At 50.5% G+C, this 23,927-nt stretch overlaps 1 protein-coding gene across 1 annotated transcript in view; it reads left to right on the top strand.

Annotated features, from left to right (window-relative positions):
• Positions 1 to 11,250, top strand: part of DOCK2 (dedicator of cytokinesis 2) — a 412,121-nt gene extending 400,871 nt beyond the window's left edge. The window contains exons 47-52 of the mRNA XM_021698161.2: positions 4,435 to 4,572; positions 6,118 to 6,245; positions 7,199 to 7,370; positions 8,407 to 8,527; positions 10,063 to 10,202; positions 11,123 to 11,250. Of these exons, the coding sequence (XP_021553836.1) occupies positions 4,435 to 4,572; positions 6,118 to 6,245; positions 7,199 to 7,370; positions 8,407 to 8,527; positions 10,063 to 10,202; positions 11,123 to 11,185 (762 nt within the window). The 3' untranslated portion in view covers positions 11,186 to 11,250. The remainder of the gene's footprint in view (positions 1 to 4,434; positions 4,573 to 6,117; positions 6,246 to 7,198; positions 7,371 to 8,406; positions 8,528 to 10,062; positions 10,203 to 11,122) is intronic.
• The last annotated feature ends 12,677 nt before the right edge of the window (positions 11,251 to 23,927 follow it).

The following is a 23,927-nucleotide window of genomic DNA, read 5'->3' as shown; positions in this document are numbered from 1 at the left end:
AGCTGCCTATCCTCCCTCCCTCCCTTCTTGCCAGTCACCATGCAAAGAAAAGCAAGCTATTGTGGTAGGGAGTTTTTGTTACTCTAGGGAAATCAGGGAATGAGAAGCATTGGGTGCAGCCTCTTTTCTTAAAATAAGGTTTCCTAATTCAGGTCCTTCTCTGCCACTGCCAATTTATGCAAAACGAGGCTTTAAAAATGAAACAGCAAGTGCTGCATAGACACGGTTTCCTGAGTGGATTTTGTGTGTCTGGAATTTTCTCTCCCTTCTTACCTTGTGCCACCTGTGAAACCCAAACATCCCCAAGATCCCCAGCTTCCCGAGGTCATCATGCCCTTTAAATACTCAAATAATGGTATTCCCCCTCACCACCTCCAGCCCGGCAATCAGGAAGGCCTGGCTTTGATTGGGTTCCTTTCTCAGACATTTCTGGAATGCCCCAGGGAGGGCTAGCACCTCACACAAATTTGTTTGGTTGTTGGGTGTCAATTCTCAATCCATATCACTGCCCTGGGCCTCTCCACCGGGCAGGTCTTATCACCTGGTAATGGATCTTCCATGTTGTGTCCACCACAGCCAAAGCATGAACCTCAGCCTCAGAGCACAGCTAGTGCCAGGCTGTGCCTTCTAAAAGAATTCTCTCCAAGTCTTGAAGCTAATGGAGGGACACTAAAAAGAAGGGAGACTTTGAAAGCAAGTATTAGCTGTTACAGCTTCTAAGAGCCATTAGCTTGGCCTCTTCAGACAGCGGCCCCTGGTGGCCACCTTCTCCGTAACATTTCCTCTCCCCCCACCCTGCCTCCAACAAGCCACCATGTTACAGAAGCCCACTCCCCACCTGGTACCCCCCCTCCAAGGGGGCCATGTCCCTCCCACTCAGAGTCCAGGCACCCTAACTATGGGCACTTAACATTCAAAAGATGTTGCCCTGCCATGGTGAAGGCTGCCTTGTTATAATATTACATACAGGGAATTAGCTCTTCCTTGTCCCTTCTAACCACTCATTCTTGTACCTTGTAGTCACTGAGATCCTCCTGTGTGCCCAGCAACAGAAATAGTGCTGCTGGACAAAATTAGGCCCGCTCCCTGACCTCTTGGAGCTTAATTCTAAATTGGATCTTAGTTTCACAAAGCCAGATACACTTTGGATTTTTCTCAAAGCCTGAGAACTTTCGATTTCAAAGGGGAATGTCCTTGCCCCTAGTCTAGCAACACAACAAAAGCCAAAGCTTGCCAAGTACTTTTTTGTGTTCAAGATTTCACAGATCTCAAGATTGATTGCTTCTTAATTTTTTTTTTCTTTGTAAAGATTTTCTCTATATTTATCAGCGTGGACAGATGTCTACAGTATATTCATCTTTTAAACACGTTGTGAGATATTACAAACAGAAAAGTACACATAGCAAAAATATGCAGTGCATTGATATCACAAAATGTACACCCATATGACCACCACTTGGATGAAGAAGTAGAATTCTGCCAGGACCCAGAAGCCCGTTTGTGTCTGTAAGCCTCACTTGTATCATTGCTAGTCTTCGCCATGGCTGACTATTACCCTGCTTGCACAGTAATCATTTCCTTGCCTTTTTACAATAGTTTTTACTACTCAAGCACTCCCTCCTAAACACTGGAGTTTACTTGTGCTTATTTTTGACCATAATACAAATGAAGCCACACAGTATGCGTCCTTTGGGTCTAACTTATTTGCTCAACATTATGTTTGTAAAATTCATTCATCTTGTTGTACATAGCTAACGTTCATCCATTTTCACTGATGTATAATAGTCTGTACAGCTGGATTGTGTAACTCTACCGAAACATATTTATTTCTTTTTCAACTGATGGAGATTTAGGTTGATTGTAGTTTGGGGCTATTACAAGGAATGCTGTTCTGAACATCTTTATATGTGTCTTTGGGGCACACGTTTGCATAATTTCTGATGGGTGTGTACCTAGGCATGGAGTCGGTTATAGTATATGAGAATATCTAGCTCTGGTAGATACTACCAAACTTCAATCAGCATAGGTTAGTTTTGCCTGTTCTTGAATTTCATATAAATGGTATTATACATATGTACTACTACACAGTATCTACTACTGTGTGTCTGGCTTCTTTTGCTCAACACAATGCCTTTGAGCCAGGTTGTTGCATATATCAGAGATCTATGTTTTTTGTTTCCTTCATCCATTATATGAATATACAACATAACAATAACATAACAATGTATTTATCCATTCTCTTGTTGGTGGACATTTGGGTTGCTCTCAGGTTTTGTGTAGTATGAATAAAGTTGCAGTGCACGTTCTGGTTCATGTCTTTTGGTGAACATAAGCACTCACTTCCCTCAGTATGTATCTAGTACTAGAATTTCCAGGTCAAGCATCTTTAGCCTTGCTGGATACAAAGAAACAGTTTTCCAAAGAATCAGCTTTGGCTTCCTCAATCCTCTCTGCTGTAAGTTTGTTTCCTTTGTCATCCATACCTACTCTCCCTTATATTATGTCCTTCCTTTTACTCTTGTTGGATTTAATTTGCTGTTCTTTTACTAAAATTTTGAGATGGATGCCTAGATAATTGACTTCCTGTCTTTGTTAGTATGTAAACCTCAAGCTATGAATGTACCTCCATTCTTTAATGATATCTTATTAGTTTTTATATGTGGGATTTCTATTATCATTCCTCTTTTTTAAAATAAGATCTTTGTCTTGTTTCATAGATGGAGGATCTTTTCTGTTTCTATATATTAATTAAACTTTTTAAAAATAATGTTTCCTTAGGCCCTCTTTATTCTCCCTGTTTTTTCTAAGTTAGTTCATTTATTCCTCCCTTCCTTTGTCCCTTCCTTCCTTTTTTCCTTCCTTCCTTTTTGCTTTCTTTCCTCTCTGTTGGTTCTAATCTCTGTCTTTCATACTGGAAAGCCTCCTCCAATGTCTGGCGATCTTCATAGTTAAGACTGAGGCACGAAAGAGCTGAGTGAAACTCTATGTGCATGGGTGATAACTTTGTCAACTAGATGGCATCACTATATGGTAACTGAGTGATCCACAAATGCCATTCACTTTCTCCAGCTACACATCTTTCAAACATAGGAATGGTAATCCTGGCAATGATGCTGCTGGAATCTGGGACTTGGGGAGTGAAGGGCTTCCTGTCAGTGTGCAGACTTCCCCTCCAACCCCCATTTCCAGTCTGGCTCCTCATCCCTGCCCTCCGTTGTGCCTGGTACCCTCGAGCCCAGAGCTCCTTGTTCTAATTGTTCTAAAGGGTAAGCTCCTTCTTCTTGGGGAAATGGAAAAATACAACACTTGGCCACAGGGTGAAGTGATGAGGACCTGGAGATCTAACTGCTCCTGTCACAGAACTTCAACCTATCCCTCTGTGTTGAGCTCCTCAAGTCACCCTGACTTTTCTGGGGTACCTACTGCCTCCAATCCCTAAGTCCCTCATAGGTTCCTTGAGGCAGATTGGCCTCTTCGTATCATTAACCCCTTCCTCTGCTCCGGGAGGTCTCTTGCCATCCTCCATCCACTAGACATGGTGTAGGTCAAATAAGATTTCAGTTGCTCACTCACCTTGTCCTTTCAGGGATATCTCCCAAAGAAGGATGCAGCAGTGTCCTTATGTCACCATCATGGAAATGTTGATATTTTTTCTTCAAAATAATCTATATTCTACCTCTTTGTACCCCTAGTTATGTCTCGCTGGGGCCACATCACTAACTCTCTCAGCATTCCTTCTAGTAGTGACCACCATGGCTCGGCTGCTCTTCCTTCTAGCTACCGTTGAGACAGCATCCCATTGACCTCCTTTGTTGATAAATGAGTTTAACTCCCTCACATCTGTCACCTCATCCTCCCCCACCTTCCCAAGCCTTTTACATCACCTTTTAAAAATTCCCTATTGGCCAGTACCTTAATGTATTAACACTTCCCTGTCTTTCTTCAGCAGCCACATGAAGTATCACCAGACCTCCCATTTTATAAGACAAGGCGGTGTCATTCCTCCTTTTCCTTTCAGCCCTTCTTTTCTTCTATCCCCCAGCTTCTGACATTCATTCTTTCCCTTTGCATTGCCAAGAGCTTCTTGGGCAAGGCTTTAGGTGAGCACCAAGAGCTTCTTCCTAGCCCCACACCCTGTCCCTCAGTAGATTCGTTAGGGGAAGATTTTCCCAAACATACAGCCTCTAATGGGGGTCCGATCCTCCTAGGGGACAAGGGTGGCCAGAGGTGTTTCTCCCCTTCCAGAGTGAACCCCAGGGCTGCAGCTTCCCCATTTCCCAGGGCTGCTGACCCTGTGTGAAGATCTCAGAGGCCCCAGTGCCCTCGACAAGTTCTGAGCAGGCCGGTGTGACTTCACCCACCTTCACGGGCCAGGTCCCAAGCTGCAGCCAGGAAGCCAGCCTGTGGCTCATCATCTACCACCTTTCTCTCCAGATCCCCTTCCTGGGAGCTGGGATTAAAATCCATGAGAAAAGGGTGTCAGAGAATCTGCGACCCTTCCACGACCGGATGGAAGAATGTTTCAAGAACCTGAAAGTGAAGGTGGAGAAGGAGTATGGTGTCAGAGAAATGGTATGTGTGATCCCCGTGGCTGGAAGGGGTGAGACTGGTGGAGTGTGGTGTGGGGAGTGGGGCAGTGGGGATGCGAGCTGGCAGGGACCCAGCAAAGGAACCTGCCCTGGAGGAAGACCTGATCCAGGGGAACCTTCCTGTAAACATGGTCCCTCACGGTCACCCCCAGACAAACCCCAGGTGCAAAGTGAGCCCTCCCCACTTAGGGACTGCCGAAGCACCGAGTATGTGCCCAGTCTGATCTCAGCACTTGGTGTCTAGGACTTGTTAAGTCCTCACAACATGCCTGGGAAGTAGGAATGATTTTCAACTCCTCGCATCTCTTTTGGAGGTTCAGAAGTGTTAAGTAATTTGCCAAAGGCTACATAACAAGTGAGTACAGGACAGAATTTTCACCTGGCTCTGTTGGCCTCCAAAGCAAGTGCTTTGGGCCACTAATAGGCTCTGTGACATAAAGAGGCCAGTGGCCTGGTGCTCACAGGGACATCTTTATCCTCCTCCCCAGGAAGTGGAATCCTGAAACATCAAGGCTGTGCGGTCCTATAGAGGCCATGTGGCTCAAGCCTCTGATTCTATAGATTAGAAAACTGAGGCCCAGAGGGGGTCATGAGTTCCTAAAAGAGTGTAGAGGTAACCCGGGCCTCTTGTTTTCTGACCCAAGTTTTTCCACGAAACGAGTTGTGTCTTCCAGCCATGACATGACACTGCACTGCAATTCTGTTAACTGTTCAGAATTGGGTCAGATCTCACAGGTTAAGGGCAGATTCCTCTATAAGGCTGCCCTCCCTTCAGGCACTGGGGTTCCCAAGCCCCTGCACTTCTGACCAACTGGTCACAAATTTGGGGGTTCCTTCTACCCCTTCGGGTTCACAGAATTCCACAGAATTCAAGAAAGCACTATGCTTACGATGACAGTTTTATGGCAAAGAATACAAATTAGGACCAGCCGAATGAAGAGATGCAGAGGGTGAGGTCTGGGAGGGTCCCAAACACACAGCTGATGTGCCCTCAGGACATGTCACCCACCCATCCATGTACGATTACCCACCAGGAAACTCACCTTAGCTGGGGTGTTGGAAGTTCTTACTGGGGTTTTACTACATAGTCATGAGGGGGTGACTCATTGGCCACCTGACTGAAATCTGTCCCAAGCCCCTTCCCCTCCCTAGAGGTAGAGCATCTATCACCTGGGGCAAAGCCTGACCCTGTAACCCCACAGTTGGTCCCTCCGGCCTGGCCTCCAGCCTGAGTCTTCTCATGAGTATCAGGGGCCCCCACGAAGAATGAGGACACTCCTGTCCCTGGGGACATCGCAGGGGTTACGAGGTCACCTCCCAGGAACAAGGAAGGAATAAAGGCCAGCCCAATTCTTTTCTAAAACAACAACGCCCTCGCGTCAGCCACCAGGAATTGTGCAGCCACCCTGCTCTGCGCAGCAGCTGAGCCCTGTTCAGGTGGAGGAGGCAGCGGGAAGGGGACACCACAGGAGCCGGCCCATCCAGCCCGAGGGCCTGCTGCTAACCTCCCTGCTCTCCCCACCTGCAGCCCGACTTCGAGGACAGGCGCGTGGGCCGCCCACGGTCAATGCTGCGCTCCTACAGGCAGATGTCTATCATCTCCATGGCTTCCATGAACTCTGACTGCAGCACCCCCAGCAAGACCACCTCTGAGAGGTCAGTGCCTGCCCCGGGAGCCCCTTGCACTCCTGCCGCCCCGCCCCCGGCCCCCAGCAAAGCCTTGCTGCTCCTCCTTCTGCCCCAGAGCCCACCCGTCTACCACCTCCGTACCCTTGTGTCTCCAAGCCTTTCCCTAGCTGGTGCCTCACTAAAACCCTCACGGCCACACTGTGACACTGCTCTTCTTAGTGCCACTGAGAGGGGTCATTTGAGGCCCAAGCCCAAGGTGGCTTTTCCTGAGGCCCTGGCAGGACAGCCATGGCTGGCACTCTCCCAGCCTGGCCATCTCTGCAGCCAGACCTCCCCCCCACCACCCCCAGCCTGCCTCAGTCTGGCTTCTCCTCTCCTCTATCTGGGTGCCGCCCCCCAACTCCCCACTGCAGAGCTGCCCCTCCTGCACCCCCCCCATCCCTCTGCAGGGGAGGAAGTTTCTCCCTCACCCCACGAAAAGCCTCTCCCCTTCTGCCGTCCTGGTGTCTTCCGCTCCCCCCAGCCTGACTCCACTACCCTGAGGACGTGGGAACGTGAACCGGGGACTCTCTGCGTGCAAGACCATGCTAAGGGGCCCTCAGGCCTCATCGCATGGCTGCCCTGCAAGGTCCTGCAAACACCTGCATTTACTGGAAGGAAAGAATGGCTCAGGGAGGCTGAGTGATTTGCCAAAGGCATTCAGTAAAGGGTGGCAGTGCCGGATTTGAATCCAGGGCCACATCTTAACAAGTGTCTCTCCTCACCGCCAGTCTTTCTTGCTTATGGCTCACCTCCTTCAATTTCATTTTACTCTGTATTTTGAATGTTTGCAAATTAAGCAAGTGCCTCCCCAAACTCTACCAGCTTAGCTGATCTACCCCCGGCCCCTGTAGTGACAACTCAGCCAGCCTCAGTCCCTGCAAGGCAGTTCCCCTGAAGCTCTAACTGCAGTTTCTACTGCTACCCCTTGTGCCCTTCAGCTTTGATCTGGAATTAGCAACCCCTAAGACTCCAAAAGCAGAGCCAGTGGAGATGATCTCCATGGGGAGCACTCTGCCGGAAGTCAAGCTGCGGAGGTCCAAGAAGAGGGCCAAGAGGAGCAGTGTAGTGTTTGCGGACGAGAAGGCAGCAGCCGAGTCAGACCTGAAGCGGGTGAGCAGCCCTGGCAGGATGCCTCTTACACCATTAGCACATCTCTGCTATACACCAGGCATGTTATCCGGGGCCCTCAGACAAGGTCCCATTTGAGCCTCACGTTTGCAGTGAAGTAGCTGATGCAGAGGCAGAGTCTGAGGAGCAGGGAGGCGAAGTGCTGCAGGTGTCCACACAGCCTGACGTGACAGAGCTGGGATTTGAACCCTGGCTGTTAGACTCCAGCCCGTGCGTGTCTTTCCCACCATGCGGCAAACGGGAGAAGCTGCCTGTGGCATTCATAGAGAGAGAGCAGCCCTCCCACTGCTGGGCTGGGTGTTTCTACATCTCCAGCCCGTGTCCCTAGCCCAAGGGCCATTCCAACCTCTGACATCTCAGCCCCTGCTGGGCTCCTCCAGCGAGCCAGGAGCCCAGCTGCAGAATGCAGAGATGGACTCTCACTGCCCTGACTTTGAGAGTTTTTGTCTTACAACTAATAACTATTTAATAATGAAACTTGGTGTCATTGGGTGCAAATCTTAGTTTCCCCTGAAAGAGAAGTTTGTTGAAGGCATTATTAGAGCCTAGGAAGGGGAGAGGGATTAACTGTACTGGCAAGGGAGGGGTGCGGGATGAAAGGGCAAGGGTCGAACTAAAATGCCTTCCAGTAAAGAAAAGATCCGCCACACACTTCCCTGTAGACCTCGGAGGCTACTCTTGCCAGGGGACAAGACTGGAAATAAGTCCTCCATGTTTTACAATTCTAGGGGGTATCATTTACATGATTGTCTAAATGAATGTCCCCCAACCCCTGGAGTTACAGAGTATGCAACCTATGCAACCGTACATGACAGCCTGGCATGGAATGATACAAAAAAGAACAGTCAGCTTGAAACTAGGTACACAGAAGCCTTGCCAAGCCCTTAGCACTGATTTTTCAAGGCCAGGAGCTGTCTGATGCTAAGCCGCTGTGGTATGTGTGTGGGTGGGTGGGTGGGTGGGTGGGTGTGTGTGCGTGGTGTGTATGCCTGTGTATATGCATGGTGTATTTATTCAGCTTTCCAGGAAGCACGAGTTCATGAGTGACACCAACCTCTCGGAGCATGCAGCCATCCCCCCCAGGGCATCCATCCTCTCTCAGATGAGTTTTGCCAGTCAGTCCATGCCCACCATCCCAGGTATGCACCCTACCACCAGCAGCACCAGAAGGTACAGAGATAGCAGGGCTACCAGCCTGGGGGGTGGAGGGTGGGTGAGGACTGTATCTATGTAGCAAAGGGGCCAGGCATCCTGGGGGCGAGAGGTTCTGCTCAGAGGCCCCCTGTCCTCTGAGCTCTCACCACACACACACCCCCTTTTGTAGGGGAAACTGACCTGCAAGCTCCACCTGGGGCTGGGCTGGAGGCCTGTTGTCCCTCTGGTCCTCAGGATTCACTGGGAATCCACTTGTCAAACCAGGTAGCCCTGCCTTCTCAGTTAGCCCGGCCCCCCCACGGGCCAGAAGCCCTGTGTTTCCTTTTTTGACCTGGAACACTATTTCTGGAACTTGTAGAAATTGCCACCACACCTTCTAGTCGTAGAGCGTTTGATTCATAGATGCTACCTATTTCCGCCACTCCTTCATTGTCCAGGGAGGAGGTTAGCAGCACACAGATGGCCGTTCCTATGTTACAGAGGGGGATTCTGCCACCCTGATGGAGACGGGCACACCTGAGGTCCCTGCGTCTGACGTGCCGCTGTCTGCAGGGCAAGGGCAGGGAGGGCAGGACAGACCCGTGCTGCCCTGTGGAGCTCGGCAGGCCGATCGCAGCAAAGACACCTGCCGTTTCTTGAGTGCTGACCCCACCAGGCCCTGTGCTAAATTCTTCATCTTTGATTTACACCTCAACACCCAGCTATGAAGTAGATGATGTCATTAGCCCCACTGTGTGGATGAGAAAACTGAGGTACTAGCAATGTCAGTCTCCCACACGTCACCAGCTAGGAAGGGGCAGAGGCTGAGTGTAGGCCAGGCCCTCTGCTCCTGGAACAATGCCCTTGACCCCTGCCCAGCCACACCAGGCAGGACAGCCCCTGAGCTATGGCATCTGGCCGGACACACAGTCGTGTCACTGTCATCTGCTCACACCACCACAATACCCTGGAGGTCTGTGCTCTTGTCCACATGTTACCAGTGTTGAAACCGAGCATCAAGAAGTAGCGAGTAGGCAGGTCTGCATGTCTGCGAGCTGCGAGCTGTAGCTACCAGTTCTCTCCACCAGCCCCTGCCTTGGGGAAGATGAGAAATCCACGCTCCCAGTGTAGAAAGAAAGGTGAAGGAAGAGTGAGCTCACATGGTCTCCCCACCTTGGGGCAAAAGGCCACCTTCCCTGAGGAAGTCAGGGCCCCAGCGGCCAGGGGGCCTTCCCCCAGGTCCCCCATGTTTCTGGCTCAGAAGCCCTGACAAGACTATGATCGGGCCAGGCGCAGGCCCCTGCCGGGTTGGGGGGAGGGGGGTTGGCAAGCCGTGCCCAGGAGGACAGCTTCAATAGCCCCCTTCAAGCAACAAGCAGTCCTTCCCACCTCCTCCTGGCACCGTGACGTGTCCTCCCTGGTTTCTGTCTCTGTCCCCCAGCCGGTCTCCTGCCTGCCTCCCCCACGTCACCCTCCTGTCTCTTGGGCACCGCCTCTCCTCCGCGCACCCACTCACTCCCTCTCCCGGCTCTCCTTCCAGCCCTCACGCTCTCAGTGGCAGGCATGCCTACGACGGATGACGCCAACTCGTCCCCTCGCCTCAGCCAGACCTTCTTCCCTCTCTCGGATGACAAGAAGACACTCAAACGGAAGAAAGTAAATCAGTTCTTCAAGACGATGGTGAGGACCCAGATGGGTGGAAAGACAAGCGTATGTGGGGGGTGGGGGTGGGAAGAAAGCAACACAGAGAGAGGAGAAATTGGGGGTGAGGAGGGAAGGCAAGTATGTGTGTGCATGCACACGCATGCATGTTTGCACACTCCCCGGGAGGCATGGTCAGGGCCTGCAGGGGTTGCGACACTAGCCAGAAATGCCCCCACCGCAGTTCTCCTCTTGGGCCCTGGTCTCTGAGCAGGACTGACCCCAGCTGGGCTGCAGGAATGTGCCAAGGGGAGACACAGGGCCCCTGGGACCTCAGGACCAGTCACCATCCTTTGCCTAAGTTGCCTTTTGGTGCACCTGTCAGAGCCACAACAGCTGGCTATCTTTGGAAGCTCAAAGTTCTTTTTAATATTTTTTTGGAGGAGCTTTCCTATTCAACTTATATTACAGAATCCTAATTAAAAGTGAGTTTCCAAGCCCTGACTTTTCAAGTCCCGCCTCCTATTGTTACTTGTCAGTCTTTACTCAAGATTAAAAAGGAGTCCCGTTGACACTTCTGATCCTCAAGATGATATAAACCGGAGCTCGGCTACTATAATAATCACAAGTTTACCGTGAGCGTGCAGTGAGTCAGGCACCACACGGAGCACTTTCCAGACCTTGTCCAACGTGACCTGCCACCACCCCTGGGAGGAATGTACAGGGCTCCCGGAGTTAGGGAAGTGACTGGCCTGGGTCCCCACAGTGCAGGAGACCACAGAGGCTGTGTTCGAACCACAGTGGGCTACCACCTCCCTGGGCATGGTCAGGGTCATGCTACCTCGCACTCGCGGGGCTTTGGGCAGGGATCCTTGTGACTGCAAGGCGGAAGCCCCGCTTCGGCACTCATGAGAATCCCATCCCGGGGGTGTGTGTGTTTATTTTCTTTTCCCACAAAGCTGGCCAGCAAATCCCCTGAAGAAGGCAAGCAGATCCCTGACTTCCTGTCGTCGGACCTGTGAGCAGCTGCTGACCGGGGCCGCACAAGGGGAGCCAGAGAGAGGACTTTCTGGAAGAAGAGAGACACGGTGGGACATTGAGGTCTCAAACAGTGGGGAGACCTCCTGCCAGTTGCCCTCCCTCAGAGGGAACAAGGGCTGATCTGGCCACCCCCGTGATGTGGGTGGCGGGTGAGAACACCCCCCGCCTGGATTTGGAGCCAGCAAAGATGCTCTCTCCCGCCACGCTCTCCCCAACATCCTAGGCGCATCTTTTTATTACCCGGTTTCTTAAGTATAAGGAGCTGTATTTTTATTTCATTTTTTCAAGTCCTAGCACTTAACAGAAAAGCCTTTTAAATATTCTTTTATTTTATTTTTGGTTAATAGTTTTGTACTTTACATTTTTTAATACAACCAGCCAGTCATTTTCCTAGCTGATCTGCTCCAAAGTGTTGCTGTTTTCTTACCGACAATAAAAATGGGTGCATGGCTCCAGTCAGCCTTATTGCATAATTCCATCAGCAGCGTCCCTGCAGCCTGGAGAGGGTGGGAAGGCAGGCCATCCAGGGCCTGCCGTGATGGTGAGGGGCCTGGCTCCAGCCTGTCACAGTGCCAGATTTGCCCTCCTTATCCATGCCACCCCCAGGAGTCTTCTCCATGATTCCAGTTCCTTAGGGGCTGAATGCTGGGGTGTAGGCAAGCCAGAAAATCTGCCACAATCTTCCTCAAGGTGATCTTCATATTACCTTTTTCCCCTTTTGGAAACAGAAAATCCACTCAACCAAATGCTCAAGAGTTAGGTAAACAGTGGACAAACGGTCTGGCCTTTGGATTTTGTCATCCAGTCAGAAGTGGTAGCTTTTCTTGGAGGAATGCCAGGCTTCTCAGATGAGACCCAAGGGAGGTGAGGAGCTCCTCCGGGCAGAGAAGAGAGCATGGGAGCAGAGTCTCACCAACATAGCCCAGGGGAACTGTGCAGGGAGAGGTCTTGGCAGAGGCTAAGGACTCCATCTGGGAAAGATGTCAGTATTGGGTGGATATTAAGTACATGGCAACATGGAGCTATCTAGAGATGTGGGGTAGACCTCACTTCTTAGAGATGGGGACCTGGGGGTAGTGAGAGATGAGAGAGAAAGATGATAAGAGCTCAAATTGATTGAGCTTGACCGTGCCCAGCACAGTGTTACAGACATGATGAGAATTAGCTTCCTATATTAAGATTTAAGAGGTGGGTACGATTATTACCCAGATGAAGATGCAGAGGCATGAAGTGACCTGAGATCCTCCACTTGGTAAGTGGAAATGTTGGGATTCAAACCCAGGCAACCAGACGGGAAGCTTGGCTTTTAACCGTGACCCTGTGCTATCTCTCAGACATCTTGGTGCCTGAGTCCCTATAGCCTTTGTCCACCCCAGTCTCTTCCTGGGGGCCTCTAGTTCCCCTTGTCAAGCCCAGACCTATTGCTGCTGGTCCAGCTTCCAATTTCCTCAACAGTCCACAAAGTCCTGTTATGGTGGTAGTTGGTGTTTTGTCTGTGTTTTGGGTTCTCTATGGTGAGGAGACAGCTCCTGAAGGTTTGGAAGAGAAGTGAGGGCCCTTGAGAAGCTGAGGAGCCGGACACCCCTGGGCATCTCCATGCTGCCCATGTAGACCCTGGAGCCTGTGTGTCCCTTGTTGTATCTGTCGATGCTGTTCTGCCCTTTTCCTCTCCAGGTGATAGGCTCAAGCTTCCCAAACCTGCTGTTTCTCAGTCCAAACTACGAGATCCCAGTATTTAACTTTGAAATGTCTGCCCTTCCAACTACTAGTAGACAAAATCTCAACAAAGACGAAAATATGGTCTCCCCTTTTGCCACGGCTGTAGAAGAACAGACATGATCCTTTGCCTTGAAACTGCAGAGGGCATTCCTTACCAAGGCTTCTTGCAAAACACCCAGATTTGGACACTGTTGCTGCATCCTGGGGAAGTCAGCTTTAACCTCTAAAACTTCCATAACTCTGTTCTCCTTGCTCAACAGTGTGTGGCCCCATGAGTTCCATTTCTGGAAAATTGTCAGTATCTGTGAGTTTTTATTAAGTCTGAAGGGGTCTTGAGCACTTCTCCTTTTCCCATAGAAGTGGAGCAAACAGTGAAATTGGTGGATTCTTATTTAAACAGAGTTTGAGATCACATCTCCTTTCAATTAGGACAGTCATCAGGCCCACTTGGCGCTTTGTCAGGACAATTCCAGATGTTGTGACCCATGCCAATAACATCGATGCTCGCAGTAACAACCATAACAAACGACAAGAATAAGGCTTCCATTTACCAGACACTTACTCTATGCCTCCTCTCCTCATATCTTCCCACCAATCCCCCGAGGTTGGCCGAGGACCCCAAGTTGGACGTGGAAACCCAGGCCTGGAGAGCTAGCTGTGTGTCACCCATCCAGTAAGTCACCCGGCCAGCTGTGTCCACTCCTAGCCTCATGACCTTAATCCACATATTCATTTTCTGGCTTTAACCTCAGCTCAACATCAGACTCTGCATGCTCCCTGCCCATTTTGAAAGTCTCCCCCTCAGTGCCAATGATGGCTCCCAGGATAAGTGAGGCTGGGGGCTCTGTGTCCAGCACAACTCTCCTTGTGCGCCTGGGTGTTCCCTTATTATAAGCCAACTGTGTCAAAAACTAGCTAGTGTGGTCAAGGAAGGGCATACATATGCCTTCAGAGCACCCAGGGAGGGAGAGTGGGGTGCTTGGGGTGGGGTAGTCTTTTCCTTTCCTGGTGGAGAGTTCCTAGGGACCTTCAGAAATCACTTCATCCAACCCTCTCATTTTAAAGTTAAATGACTCTTCCAAGGCCACATAGCTATGATCAGCAGGACTCCATCTAGAATCAGCCCTGCCTGACTCACGAGTTTCTTTGTAGGTAATCTCCCCTCCGTGGCACTCCCTCACCCTCTGTTTAGGCACCCAGAGACCCCTTGCTTTTTGCTGTCCCTTCCTCTTCCTTTGAGACAGAGCTGATATCTACCATTCACACTCTAGCATGAGCTAGGGCACCAAGGTTACTCTTCTTAGGGGAGGGGCATTTTTAGCCTTATCTCTAAACGGGGAGTAGAAGCCTTCTTTCTTTCTTCCAGACTTTCAGGCTTGTGTCAGCAAGTAGTAGAGAAACAGAAAATCAAATGGTCTTCCCAGCATCTAAAATAGGCTGGGCTCTGCCCTCCAGACATCCTAACCGGTAACACATCCGTTTGCTGTTCCTTCTGAACATTGGGTGCCTCTGCCTTCCTGTCATAGCTGCAGTTCCCAAAGAAACAGATCTTCAGGCAATGACTGGTTACCTGTGTTTGGGGGCTATGCAATCCTAGGGCAGCAAGAAAGGGGGAAGGGGATAGGAAGCAGTGGCTGGTGGGGAGTCACCATGCCGGCCTGAGGAATGGGGCCATATCACAGACTCAGTGTCAGTCAGCAGGCTGGACACTCAACAGTAGCAATGACTATACCTTGACGAGAGGGATCCCATGTGTCGGATCCATGCACAGGCTCCATCCCTGCTCGTTTTGTGGTCCATGGGGCAAGCAAATGGTGGCTGAGGAGCAAGGCTGACTGGCGGTACGGGTCATCCAATGCACCTGATTGTCACCCACTTTATCAATGGTCTTTCTGGTGGGTGTTCAAATGTGGATCTACCAGCCTTGAATCTGTGCTTGCTGGACCATGCATGCACCTATTCCCTAGACCCCAGTAATCAACCTTCCAGTATTATTCTTTTCAGTCCTCTGACCAACCAGCCCAGCCATGCTCTCCTGCCCGGGAGTGTGAACGTCCATCTCAGCTCACGCCTCCCTCGATTAGCTCGGTCAGCCAAGTGTGTTGCTTGCAGCTCTGCCCCTAGGGGGGATTCCCCTCCTCCCTGGCTGGGGCTGTACACAACACCAGTCCATTTCTGGCTAGCACCAACAGAGTGGGCCCCCCGTCAGTAAACAAGGCATTAGTCTCACCCTTCTCCGTAAGTTGGCCAAACGGAACCCCTCCAAGTGTCCACAGGTCTGGGTTGAAGGAGAAACATCAGTGAAGCAAAAGTGAGTTCCCTGGGATCCTGATCATATGATGGGTTTCTGCCGTGTTGACCCACCTTATGCCTCGGAGACACCCAGGACAGCCATGGTGGACATCTCTGGTTGCACTCTCAGTCTCCTCCCATGAGGTGCTCAGCCTCTGCTAGGACCCAGTAGCCCTTTGGGAGCTATTCCTTAAACAGAGGGGCAAGGAGAACATAGCTGTGCTTTAGGTCGCAGAAGTACGAGCTGTGATTATCATAAAGGGCCTCGTCAGGGACTCTGTTCAGCATCCACGTCTACCACAGATGGTTCTAGCAGCATCAGAACGGCTGGATCATATGGTCCTGTACACAGAACTGCTTGAACCACAGCCTGGACCTGCTGCAGAGTACTTTTGCTCTAGGCTCTGCTCATATTGGCATACTCCAAAGTCACCTGATGAGTAGTTCGAAGCAGTATTCCCATTTTTTTAGTGTCTAAAAATCGAAAACGACTCCTCATTTTTGATGCCTCTTTTTTAGTGGAAGGAAATGTGAGATACAACAGCTTGTTGTGTATATTCAGTGGGATGTCCCAGCATGTCCTGACCCCTGGAGCCCTAAATATTGGTAACATTTACATCGGTGAGAGGTGGCAGGCCCCTTCTTTAATAAACCCAGGATGTTCAGGCATCTCCACTCCATTCACTGTAGGCCACCATCAGATCAGTTTTTAAGGAATCATCTTAGGAAACTATTAAAACCAGTTCCAGATATTTTTACTATAACACTGAATCCTCAGTGAGTCACAAGTGCCCTATGCCAATGAATTCTCTCCTATCCAATCTTATTTTTTTTTAAAGATTTATTTATTTATTTGAGAGAGCAAGAATGAGAGAGAGAGACTACATGAGAGGGGGGAGGGTTAGAGGGAGAAGCAGGCTCCTTGCCGAGCAGGGAGCCCGATGCGGGACTCGATCCAGGGACTCCAGGATCATGACCTGAGCCGAAGGCAGTCGCTCAACCAACTGAGCCACCCAGGCGCCCTCCAATCTTATTTTTTACAACCACCTAAGCCTTGACACCCTCAGATCCATCCCCCTGTATCTTCCCAGTACCTGTTAGCCAGATGCCCAATCCCTGGCTTGTAAGCTCTATCTTCCCACAAGAGGACACACAGTTCCTCTCTCAGGCTACACCAGGACCTGCCTCTGGTTACCAGGCAGAGGCAGTGAGAGGCAGTGAGGGAGTCAGTTCTCCAGAGGAATAAGCCTCAATCCGCAGGGCATATGCTGCCTGTGAGCTCTCCAAGAGAGGGAAGGCTGTTCTCTTCTGACAAGAGAAAGAGATTACTTCTGCCAATCAGGAGGTTTGAAGGGTTCGAGATTCTCAGGCTCAATCATCCAGTGTCCTAGACCAGATCCTGGGGTCTGCTCTTTTCCTCTCAGGGCCCTGAGGAGGCAAGGAGACTTGCTGAGGCTTTGCATTAGTATCTTTGAAATTCCTTCACCATTAGAATCAGATTCTGACCCGATTTCAGCATAGTCTGCTCTGCAACTGCATGAGATAGAGTCTCTCTTAAAACTTCTACAGAGGCTATAATAATGCCCCCCCGCCAAGATGTCCATATCCTAATCCCAGAACCTATAAATATGTTGGGTTCCATGGCAAAGGGGAACTAAGGTCACAGATGGAGTTAAAGTTGCTAATCAGCTCACCTTAAAATAGGGAGATTCTCCTGGATTACTTGGGTGGGCCCAATGTCATCACATGGGTCTTTAAAAGTGGAAAACAGAAGCTGGAGAAGAGAGACAGAGGATGAGGCATGAGATGAAGTCATTGTCCATTGCTGGCTTTGAAGGTGGATGAAGGGGCCCTGAGCTAAGGAATGCCGGAAAGCTCTAGAAGGTGGAAAAGGCAAGGAAACGGATGATCCCCTCAAACCTCTAGAAGGAACACAGCTCTGCCAACACCTTGATTTTTACCCAGCAAGACCCTTATCAGACTTCAGATCCACAGAACTCACATAATAAATGTGTGTTGCGTTAAGCCATTAAGTTGTGACAATTGTTACAACAGGAAACTAGTCAGGAGGTGCTTTGACTTTGAGGACGGGCCTGCGGCTGCCCAGCCCACCACGCTGTGTTTGGAACATCTCCAGTGCCATGGAAGAGCCACGCTACTATACGGTTTTGTAATTATCGTTACCCTGGCCCTAGCAAAGCACTTCAGCTCCTTGACCCCCCAGTGTCGTGCTCCCTGTGCACCTCACCTTGTGGGTGGAAGCATGAGGCATTAGGACATCAGCCAGTGCTAGGAGCCTTTACCACTCCACCTACCATGAGGGCCCTGTCGCCTTCAGACACAGGGCCAGTGTGATTCCAAAATCCCGTTTGGAAAGTTTGCTTCCTAAATCCACTCCTGGTCACAGTTATGATATCCTGAGTCCCTTAGACTCTCACTACTTAGAGTGGTCTGCCGAGCAGCTTTCTGGCCTCACCTGGGAGCTGGTGAGCAATGCAGAGTCTCGGGCGCCACCCAGACCCACCGAACTGATCCTGCCTTTTCCCAAGAGCCCCTGGTGATTCCAAGGCCCGTACAGATTTGAGAAGTGATAACCAAGAAAACACAACCCAAGGATTGGAAGCTGACCCTTTATTTGGGAGGGCATGTCCAGGCAGCAGCGGGGAGGGCAAAGAGCAGAGGCAGGGAAGGACAGGAGCAATTTAAGGGGGTGCATCGCTGTGCTGGCCACCACTTCACGACAAGCTGCAGAGATAGCTGGCTGCTCCCAGATGTGCCTCCCCATCCACCTGCGCAGCCCGGGGCAGCTACATGGAGAAGGTTCCCTCTCCTGTTCCTCCCTGGTCAAAGTGAGAATTAGCTAATTCCCTGAACTTGTAAGCTACATCCGCCAGGCCCTCCGGCCGCAAGCGGGAAGGCAAGATCTCACACCACGCCATATCGTGGGGCATTTTACTTCAATCAGGATCAGCCAGAAACCTGGGGGCTGCGGCTGGCTGGCCTGGTGGTGTGGTGTCAGTAGGCAGTGGTCCAGTTTCCCTGTGCGAGCACCTCACTGGCCCCAGGGGGTGGGGGACACAGATGTGCATGGAGTAGGTTAGCCCACTCCCAGTGGGACACAGGGGATCAGACCGGCCAGACAAGACCTCACCACTCTCTCACCCATCATTGAGCCTTGTGTTCAAAACATTTGCTGGGGACTGGGGAGCCATGGGGATTGCCCCACCACCATGGTAGTTGCTTGGTTGTTTCTGGTTTGATTTGCGGAGAGTGAAGGAGAATTCCGGTCTGAAGAACTGGTGTGCAGAGGGTACAGCCCCCACATGGAAACTGGCTTAGACAGTACCATTTCTCTCTGCCCTTCCCCTAAGAAGTCTCCCCAGAAATTCCCAAGATTATTTTTCTTTTCTAAAGATTTTATCTATTTATTTGAGAGAGAGAGAGAGCATGAGCAGGGTAAGGGGCAGAGAGAGAAGCAGCTCCCCACTGAGCGGGGAGCCTGATGCAGGGCTTGATCCCAGGACCCTGAGACCATGACTTGAGCTGAGGGCAGATGCTTAACTGACTGAGCCACCCAAGTGCCCCGAAATTCCCAAAGTTATTAATGAGGGAATGTCATTCCAGCAGAATCCATGGTTCCTAGAGAGTTGTAATCAGAGACTATGACCCTGGGAAAGGCACTTGACTTCCCTAAGCCTTCATTTCCTCATCTGTGACAAGGGACAATGTCAGATAGCCATTAAGCCAGCTGGAGGAACTAAGACCATGGGGCAATGGTGTTCGTCAGTTCTCTCTGAGGCAGCCCGGCAGGCTGACCAAACTGAGCACTCTTGACAAGAGGCTCTTTCAAAAGAGGCAAGAGAGACCTTTGGTGCTTACAGTAGACAGCTGAAAGCGGCACCGCTCACCTGCCCGCCCTGGTCTCACACCCCCATCCCAAGGAGGTGCCTGCTCGGTGTGGGGTGTTCTCCTGAAGGGTGCACATGGCTGGTGACCACTGCACTATCAGTGACACATGGACCTCAGCTCTAGACCTGCACAATGTCCCAGCCACGGCAACTTCTAGAGACCTGCAAAGAGATCAGCAGTGTCTCAGGCAGTAAGCAAGCAGGAAGAACGTGGATGGTCTCCCACAATGCACCCCACCCCCCCCACTTCGTCTCCACAGCTCCATGACCCCAGACACAACTATCCCAACCCTGGCAGACAGCAAGGCTGCGCCTACCACTGTCTGGGCCACAGCAGATGCTAGAGACGACAGCAGCCATGGCGATCACTATCCTCATTCTCGAAGCTGAAGTGAGGCTTCGATGATCAGTGATCGATTCACTCCCGAGACATGCCCATTAGAGAGGGGCCCCGGGTTGCATTGGCTTACCTGCTTGACTTTGCTTGAAGAGATGATGTTTACTAATGGTACAAATTGAAACATTCTTGTGAACAAAATTTCTTTTTTTTTTTTTTTAAAGATTTTATTTATTTATTTGACAGAGAGAGACACAGCGAGAGAGGGAACACAAGCAGGGGGAGTGGGAGAGGGAGAAGCAGGCTTCCCGCCGAGCAGGGAGCCTGATGCGGGGCTCGATCCCAGGACCCTGGGATCACGACCTGAGCCGAAGGCAGATGCTTAACGACTGAGCCACCCAGGCGCCCCAGTGAACAGAATTTCTTGACCAATGCAAAGTGGCCACTGGGTCCAGAATAACTCTCTTTCCCTTTCCCAAAGGAAAGATAAATCAGGAACAGTGCGGAGAGAGCTCCCCCCCCCTTGCACGCATAAATTGTCCTGATACCGGAGGCTGCAGAATAGTATACCTCCTGCCCAGACCTCCCTCATCAGGGATATTCAGTATAAGCACCATTAGTTTGATCCCCAAGGTGCAGGTATCCCTAGATGGGACACACACCATTGGACCCATGAGTGGTCCATGGACGCCATGGACCCATTGGACCCATGAGTGGTCCATGGACTCCATAAGTGGTCCATGGAGAAGCTTATATACTGCTAAGAGTAGGACCTCTGGGATGCTGAGGCCCAGGAGTGGGGTAATGAGGGGTACTCGAAGGGGGAGGGGCCACCTCCGAAGCCATATGTTCTCTTCATAAGAGTCTTGCCAGAAGTAGGCTTCAAGAAGCAAGAGAGGAGGTCAGGTGAAGAATGGAGGCACAGACAGCAAAGGAAACTGTCCCCTCTGAGGGGATGGGGCAGGGAGTTTGGCGGGGTTTCTCCTGCCCTGTGGGACTCAGGACAGGCACAGAAAAGGCAAGAATTGGCTCTTACCAAACCTGTGGAGCGGCTACTGTGCCGGAGGACTTCACTAGTGATCAGTAAAAAATGTGTTCTATTTACTGAGAGCCTCATAATAAATAATCCTTATAATAATAAGGTCTAATAACCCAAACTCTTATAATAATAAGCACAATTAACCATATTGTTTTTCTTAGACTCAAATCACAGTGACTCCAATGAGAAAATTCTTAAGGGAGTTGGATCCAATTATTTACGACTTTTGATTAAATTGAGGGAAAGGGAAGTAGATTGTATGAAAAATCTGTCTCTATGACAGAACCCCAAAATTCACACAGATTGTAAAAAGAGTCAAAAATTAAAAATAAATAATATATTTGGTGTTGAATGTTGTAAGAAATCTAATGTGAACTACAAAATGTTTAAGCCATGAACTTTTAGAAAGGGTTAGGTTTGGGGCGCCTGGGTGGCTCAGTCGGTTAAGCGTCTGCCTTCGGCTCGGGTCATGATCCCAGGGTCCTGGGATCGAGCCCCGCATCGGGCTCCCTGCTCATCGGGGAGCCTGCTTCTCCCTCTCCCACTCCCCCTGCTTGTGTTCCCTCTCTTGCTGTGTCTCTCTCTGTCAAATAAATAAAATCTTTAAAAAAAAAAAAAAGAAAAAAAAAGAAAGGGTTAGGTTCCTGGAAAGGTGGCTGCCTGGCTTTTCAATGTTAAGGGGCCACATTTATGAATGAATCGGTGTGGTTTCCCTTGAGCTTAGAAATGGCCTTAGGGCAGGTCACCTGAAAACCCACCCAGCTCAACCCTGGGTAAGCAGTGACCGATACCTTGGTACACAGAGATGAGACTGGGTGGTCACTGGATCAGGCACTTTAGAGGCCTCAACTCATTTCTGATTTACGGAGACCCCTGGGATATTCGCCGCCATGGCCCCAATTTCCACAGAACAAACCATCGCAAAGAGACTTCCCCTGGCCTGCTTCCCCTCCCTCACAAATGTGAGTAGAGCCTAATTTGTGTTGAGCATCATCCAAAGCCCTGAAAAAAACCCCATCTGTGCCGTCAAGAGACTGCAGGTCCCAGGGTGAAGGCTACCCAGCTCCAGGTATGGAGGGAAACCGGGGGGAGCAATCCGGGGCCTGGACACCGGAAGGAAGGCTTCCCTGGGGAGGTGGCGCTCAGCTGACGTTGGAAGGTAAGTCAGGGTTCTCCATTCCTGACAAACTGGACAGGCACGGAGCTGAGGGGTCACGAGAGGCTCACGTGGCCACACCCCACGGAAGGGCACAGAGAGGGGGCAGGAATGAGACAGGAGAAGTTGGCTGAGGCCAGGCGTGTGCTGGGTCTAGAATGCCATGCTGAGGGACCAGTCGTTTGAGAGGCAACATGCATGAGCACCTGCTACGCGCCAGGCACCGTTCTTAGCCATTTGCACTTAATAAGTTTTGAAACTTCACAACCACCCTCTGAAGTACAGATTATCATTAGTCCCAATTTACAGGGGAGGAAGCAGGCCCAGAGAGACACAGGCATTTGTCCTGGATCACACAGCTGGGAAGGGGCAGAGCAGGGACTTGATGCTTCAGGCGCCAAGGAACAGGCCGATGAGTGGCAGCTCTCCAAGGGTTGACTCTGGGCACATGGGCTGGATCCCCAGATCACTCGCTCTCTAAGCTGGGTGCACATCATCGGAGCAGGGATGCCCAGGCCCCACCTGCGCCTCCCAAGTCAGAATCGCTGGGGCCTGGGCCCACGAGAATGCCTCTTCATAAGCTCCATAGATGGGACCTGCTGGGCAGGGCCTAGAAAACCACACAGCTTTGCCTCCCATTTGCTTATGAGGAAACTGAGGCCCAGAGGGGCTCCCTCAGCCCACAAAAGTCCCAGAATGAAATGAATAAGTGACCAAACCCACAAAGCCACTACCCCCAACCTGTGTTCTTTACCCAGAGAAGAGGGAGGGGAGGAGGGAAGGAAAGGACATGGGGTGAGGGGCGGGCGGGGGGGGGGGGCTCCTTGTTGAGCAGACTGTGTTTCCTTAGGTGCAGGACAAAGGCCACTCGTGGCACCAGAGGGGGATCTTCGGTGGACAGGGTCACAGCTTCACCTAACATGAAATCCAACCGTATTGGTTTCTTGCTAGTGGCGTAAAACAAAACAAACTTATTCTCAGAAATCCAAAATCAGTCTTATGGGTGAAAATCAAGGTGACCGTAGGGCTGGTTCCTCCCAGAGATGCCAGGGGACAGTGTATTTTCTTGCCTCTTCCAACCTCTACGAGCAGCAAGGCATGGAACATTCCTTGGCTCCCCGGCCACCTTGCTCCAATCCCTGCTTCCTTGTCACACCTCCTTTTCTCTTATCATATCTCCCTCTGTCTCCCTCTTGCAAGGGCAGCTCTGAGTACACTGGGCCCACCCGGGAAATGCAGGCTGATCACTCGCAGTGGTCTTCAACTTAATCACTTCCGCAAAGTCCCCTTTACCTTGGAAGATGACAAGTTCGCAGATTCTGCGGATCTGCATTGACATCTTATGATGGGGAGGTCATCATTCTGCCTATCACACTCGTGATGAGAAAAATCTCTCCCTTTTCAATTTTCGCTTCTCCAAGCAGCATTTCCTCCCTTCCCTAATGCTTGCGCATCTCACCTTCTCAAAAAGAGCAAGCAGGCTCAGGCTTGTGCTGCCTCAGGTTGCTCATCTGTAAAATGGGGATGATTATAGTAGGGACTGAGTGAGAGCACAGGTAAGAATTCGGGCTATGCCCAGCACGGTGTCAGCTCTAGATAGACACTACTCTTTCTCAATGTATTTATGGCAAGTGATACTGATTACCGATGATTCATTTCCAGATGTCATATGGAATTTATCTTTAAAATAAATTCATTAGGGTGCCTGGGTGGCTCAGTCGGTTAAGGGTCTGCCTTTAGCTCAGGTCATGATCCCAGGGTCCTGGGATTGAGCCCTGTGACTGGCTCCTTGCTCAGCGGGGAGCCTGCTTCTCCCTCTCCTGCTCCCCCTGCTTGTGCTCTCTCTCTCTTTCTGTCAAATAAATAAATCTTTAAATAAATAAATAAATTCGTTAAGGAGAAAGGAAGGAAGAAGAAAGAAAGAAAAAAGAAAGAAAGAAGAAAGAAAGAAAGAAAAGAAAGTAAAAGAAAAGAGAAAAAGAAAAAAAAAAAAAGCCTGAGAGCCAATTGAAAAATTATTAAGTAAATCAAACTATAGGTATTGCACCAAGGTGGCAAATCAGGATCATGAGCCTCAACACTGTGTGGCCGTGACAGTGTCCTGCACGCCCCGGAAATGCTACTGTGGAGACAGTCAGTCAGTATTTGCCGAATAAGTGAAGGAATGACTAACGGCCGAGCACCGTATCAGAGGTCTTTCCCGTACTGTCTCACGCAGTCCTTGCAACAGCCCTCTGAAGGAGGTAACCCTGGTTATCCTCATTTTCCAGAG

Source organism: Neomonachus schauinslandi, chromosome 7 (genome assembly GCF_002201575.2).
Source record: "Neomonachus schauinslandi chromosome 7, ASM220157v2, whole genome shotgun sequence".
Classification (NCBI taxonomy): domain Eukaryota; kingdom Metazoa; phylum Chordata; class Mammalia; order Carnivora; family Phocidae; genus Neomonachus; species Neomonachus schauinslandi.
This window is presented reverse-complemented; position numbering and strand designations above follow the sequence as displayed.